At 55.0% G+C, this 4,709-nt stretch overlaps 1 protein-coding gene across 5 annotated transcripts in view; it reads left to right on the plus strand.

Moving 5' to 3' along the window:
- The window catches only part of AGRN (agrin), a 90,400-nt gene extending 87,485 nt beyond the window's left edge, over positions 1-2,915 (plus strand). For all 5 annotated transcript variants that reach the window (XM_048326524.1, XM_048326525.1, XM_048326526.1 and 2 more), the window contains one exon: positions 329-2,915. In XM_048326524.1, the coding sequence (XP_048182481.1) occupies positions 329-486 (158 nt within the window). In that variant the 3' untranslated portion in view covers positions 487-2,915. The remainder of the gene's footprint in view (positions 1-328) is intronic.
- Positions 2,916-4,709: the final 1,794 nt, after the last annotated feature.

Raw genomic sequence — 4,709 nt, forward strand, 5'->3', positions numbered from 1 at the left:
GTGAGTGTGTGACAGAGTGTGTGACAGCACCGGGGACAGTCTGTGTGGGACTGTGAGCGTGTGCCACCACTGGGGCTGCTCTGGCTGTCCTTGCACTGTCCCCAGTCTGTCTGTCTGTCTGTCTGTCTGTCCCCTGTTCCATGTCCTTGCACTGTCCCCAGTCTGTCTGTCTGTCCCCTGTGCCCTGCCCTGTCCCCAGTCTGTCTGTCCCCTGTGCCCTGTCCCTGCCCTGTCCCCAGTCTGTCTGTCTGTCCCCTGTCCCCTGTGCTGTCCCCAGTCTGTCTGTCCATCTGTCCCCTGCCTTGACCTGTCCCCGTGCCCTTTCCAGGGGGGCTGGACAAGCCGAGCGTGCCCCACAGGCTGCCCAAGGCCTTCAGCACCGGCTTCATCGGCTGCATCCGGGACGTGCTCGTGGATCGCCGGGAGCTGCACCTGCTGGAGGACGCCCTGAACCAGCCCCGGATATTGCACTGCTCGGCCAAATAGAGCCCAGGGACCTCCCTCCCTCCCCCTCCCTCCTGCCTATTGCTGTAATTATTTTCTATTTTTGTAAACTTATTGCTTTTTATATTTTTGGGGGGGGGACAGGGAGGGCAGGAAACCCCTTTTTTCTTTCGGGTTCTTTGGGTTGCAGCCCGTGCGGGGCGGTGAGGCTCGGCCCGAACTGCAGCGACACAGAACAAACCTCGAGGCTCCGAGAAGCGACAGAAGAACTCTCCCACTGCAGCGAAAATCTTCTTCATACTTGAAGCTTCTTTTTTGGGGGGGTTTCCCCCCTTTTTCCTGGTGTTTTTGGGGCGTTGTTCGTGCCCCTGTGGGGGAAACGCTGCTGGGTGCTGGCGAGGCCTTCACGGATTCACTGCCTGGCCCCGACCCCTCCCGTGTGGGGAATTCCCGCCCTGCTCCGGGGTCTGGCTCTTCCAAACCTTCTCCTGGCGCTGTGTTCACCCGATTTCCTCCTGCCCCCCGTTCCTCTCACTGTAATTTATGTGTGTAAGGATCTCAAGTGCTTTTCTCCTTCGAGCTCTGCTCACATCAGGGATGCCACGCACTGGAAGGGAGAGAGCCGGGCCTGCTCCGGCCAGGCGGCCAAAGCTTCGCTCTGCGCTTGTCTCGTGACTCTTTGCTGGACTGAGAGGTGCCGGGAGGGGGAAAAATGTGGATTTTTCCAGCGGTTCTCCTCCTCCTCTTCCTCTTGGACACGTGCAGGAGCAGCTGGGAAACCTCATTCCCACACTTTGTGTTCATCCGGACGTGTCCCGACCCTCCCCGGCTGCTCTTCCCGAGGCCTCCAAGCCTCGGCCTCCCTCATGCTGGGGATCACTTGGAGTTCCTCTCCCCGAGCTGGGAATGCTCTGCCTCTTCCAAAGGGGCTGGGAGGATCCCTTTTCCCTTTTCAGACACCTCTTGGATGTGTCCTTCCATGACCCACAGCATTTTCCAGCCTCTGGCTCCCAGCCTGGGAATGCAGAGCTGCCATCGGAGCCTCTCCCACAAAGAGAATTTGGAATTTTTACCTTGGACTTGGAGTTTTTGGGTCTTCCACGCTCCTCTGGATGCTGCCAGCCCAGCAGGAATGGCTCCAACAGGGATGGGAACAGGGCTGGAGAGTGTTTGGGGGGATTTTTAAGCATTTTCTTCCTGGAAAGGAAAATTTTGAGGCCAGTTTTGAAGTTTCTGGGGTGGGATTGGGAGTGGCAGCACCTCTGCCTGGAGCCTCCGGATCTCCTGGAAGCTGGAGAAGAACAGATGGATCAAAGCTCTGGAAGAAATGATCCCATCCTCCACTGGGATTCCTTCTCCATGGGAAGGATTTCCTGGTGTTTTGGGGCCTCTCTGTCCCCTTCCCACCCTCAGCTGGCAGCTGGGATTGCTCCGTGGAAAAACAACTTTAGGGAATTCATTTGCAGGATCCCACCGGGTTTTGGGTGGTAATTCCCACCCAAGGTGCCAGAATTGGGCACTTTTCCCCTAAATTTCTACCAAAAATGGGGGTTTTGGCACCAACTTTTGAGCCAGGAAAAGTGAAATTTCTTTTCTCAGGGTGAGCTCTGAACAAAGATGGAACCAAGAGGAAAAAACCTATGGAAAAACCACTTGGATCTGCTTTTATTTTGTTTAATTTGATTTAAAAAAAAAATAGAATTCCCAACCTGTGACATTCCTGTGGAAAATCCAGGGGTTAAATATTCCCAGGGGGGGCTCTGCTGTGGCTGGGGGGGTCCTGGGGGGTGCCAAAATCCCCATTTTTGGTGGCTGCTGGCTCCAAATTGGGATTCCTGGTGGGAAATGCTGGGCTTTGATCCCAAGAGGATGGGGTGGGATGGGAGGGAGGGAGCTGGGAGCTCCCAATCCATGTTTTGGGAATGAGATTCCCAGCTGGGCTCAGCCAGGGCTGGATGTGCCAGCTCCAGAGGGACGGGGAAGCTGCTGATTTTCGGGAATGCCGCTGAAATGAAGCCAAGAAACGACAAAAAACCCAACACAAAGCCCACAACCGAACAAAAATAAATACAAAAACTCCGTCTGCTTTCGCTGGGGCTTGGAAATGCCTTAAACCAGGAATTTTGTGTCCTCGTGGGGGAGCAGCCGGAATTTTCAGCAGCGCCCTTAGGGCCGTGGGCTTTTTTTTTTTTCCATAACATTATATCCAAAAACAAAACCACAAAAAGAAAAAAAAAAAAAAAGGATATTGAGGTCGTGGGGGTTTTTTTCCACATTTTTTTCGGGGGGGGGACTTTTTTCTTTAATTTAACACCCCCGAGATGTCCGTGTGGCTTCAGGAATTCCTGACTTTGGGAGCTGCTGGCTGAATTCCGAAGGGCGATGCACGGTAGAGGAGCAGCATGATGTAACCATTACTAACTCGTGTCTTTCGTCGAATCACCCAGAAATAAAGTTTGGAAACGATTAAAGAGGTTTTTAAGGGGCCTGGTGCTTCTTTTTTTCCCTGGAAAAAAAGGAAATTTCTGCTTTTTTTTTGGGTGCTGTTTGCTGGGCAGAGGGGGGTGAAGCAGAGGGGCTCCTTCAGGTGCCTCCTAAATTCAGTTTTTCCACAAATTCCAACCCCAATCCCAGGGTTTTGCAGGATTTTTGTGCCTTTCCTTCCTCTCCTCTGGGGTCAGGGAGTGGTTTCAGCTCTTGGGAGTCTCCCCTTTTCCCTCTTTGTCTCTTTTACTGGCGTTTTCCAGGGAATTTTTGCATCCTATGGATCTCACAGCACTGAGGTGCTGCCCCTGGGGGTCGTTCCTCATGGATGGCAGCATTTTCCCTGCTGGAAATCCATGGAAAATCAGCCTTGAGCAGGACATGGTTTGAGATGAACATTTCCAGGTGGGATTTCTGGGGTGTCCCGTGCAAGGACAAGGAGTTGGATTTGAATGATCCCCCCCAGCCCAGGACATTCCAGCATCCACATTCCAGCTCTGACCAGCTCTTCCTGCTGGAATTGCTGTCACCTCCCTGCCAGAAAAGATGGGAATTGGGGAATTCTGTCCAGCAAAGAGCTCAGCTCCATCCAGGCCGAGTGAAGTGAGGCAAAACCATGGAATTCCTGCCATTTGGGAGCTGCTAATTTGGGAAAAGGCGTCATTGGGATGCTGGCAGTGATGGAGTTGTGTCCCCACCGGCTCTGGAGGAACCTCAATGGACAAAGAGGCACCCCCAGGCTCGTGGTGACAATGACCCCATTGTGCCACCCTTGCCAAGCTTCTCCCTCTTCCAGGGGCGTTGAAAAAGCCCGTCCTTGTCCTGGGAAAAGAGGGAAAAGACAGCTGGAGGGGGGTTGAGTACAGGCTGGCCCAGCTCGTGTCAAATTTATGCTGCTTCCCATAAAAGCCAGAAATTCCCCCAAAGAAATGCCCTGGAGCCGGCATCTCCCACGGATTCTGGATGACAAAACCAAGCCAGCCAAGATCTGGGAGAAGCTCCCAGGACTGGGAATCTCAGTGCCAGGAACACCAGGAAGGGCAGGACAGGGGGCACCATTGCCAGGGTTGTTATTTGGCCCGGGAGCGATCCAGGGAAGCTGTGCCACCCTCCAAGCCCTCATCCCTGAGGAATGAGCTGGCTCCTGCCCTGGCAGCTCCCTGGGGATTCCCCGAATGGACACAGAATCCGCTGGGGCTTTTTATAGTTCCAAACCTGCTATTTTTGACCCGCTGGGGACACTGGGGGGGGTGTCAGTGGCTGTGTCCTGGTTTTTATTCCCTCTTGGACAGCTGGCTTTGTTGTCTCACCCAGGATTCGTGGGAGGTGCCAGATTCGGGACATTTCTTTGGGAGGATTTCTGTCTTTTATGGGGTCTTTCCCAACGCTAACAATTCCATGACTCCGTTCATAATGGGAACTCTCCGGTGCTGCCGAGCCCCGCGTGGGATGGAGCTGGATACCGGGAACACGCGGGGCTGGACGGGGAACGACTTCAGGGAGCCGGGAATGCGTTGGAGGCTGCGGGGATGGATGCTCAGGATTCGGGGATGGGATGGAAGCTGCGGGGATGAGCGCTCAGGATTTTGGGGTGGGCGCTCGGGCACCGGGATGGGTCGGAGGCTGCGGGGGTGGGCACTCGGGATGCGGGTGTGGGCGCTCGGGATTCAGGGATGGGTACTCGGGATTCAGGGATGGGCGCTCGGGATGCGGGCGGGGCGGAGGGCGGGGATTCCCTCGCGTCACAGGGAGGGGTTTCCCCGCCGGGCCGGGCCCAGCGC

This window comes from Corvus hawaiiensis, chromosome 22 (assembly GCF_020740725.1).
Source record: "Corvus hawaiiensis isolate bCorHaw1 chromosome 22, bCorHaw1.pri.cur, whole genome shotgun sequence".
Lineage (NCBI taxonomy): Eukaryota > Metazoa > Chordata > Aves > Passeriformes > Corvidae > Corvus > Corvus hawaiiensis.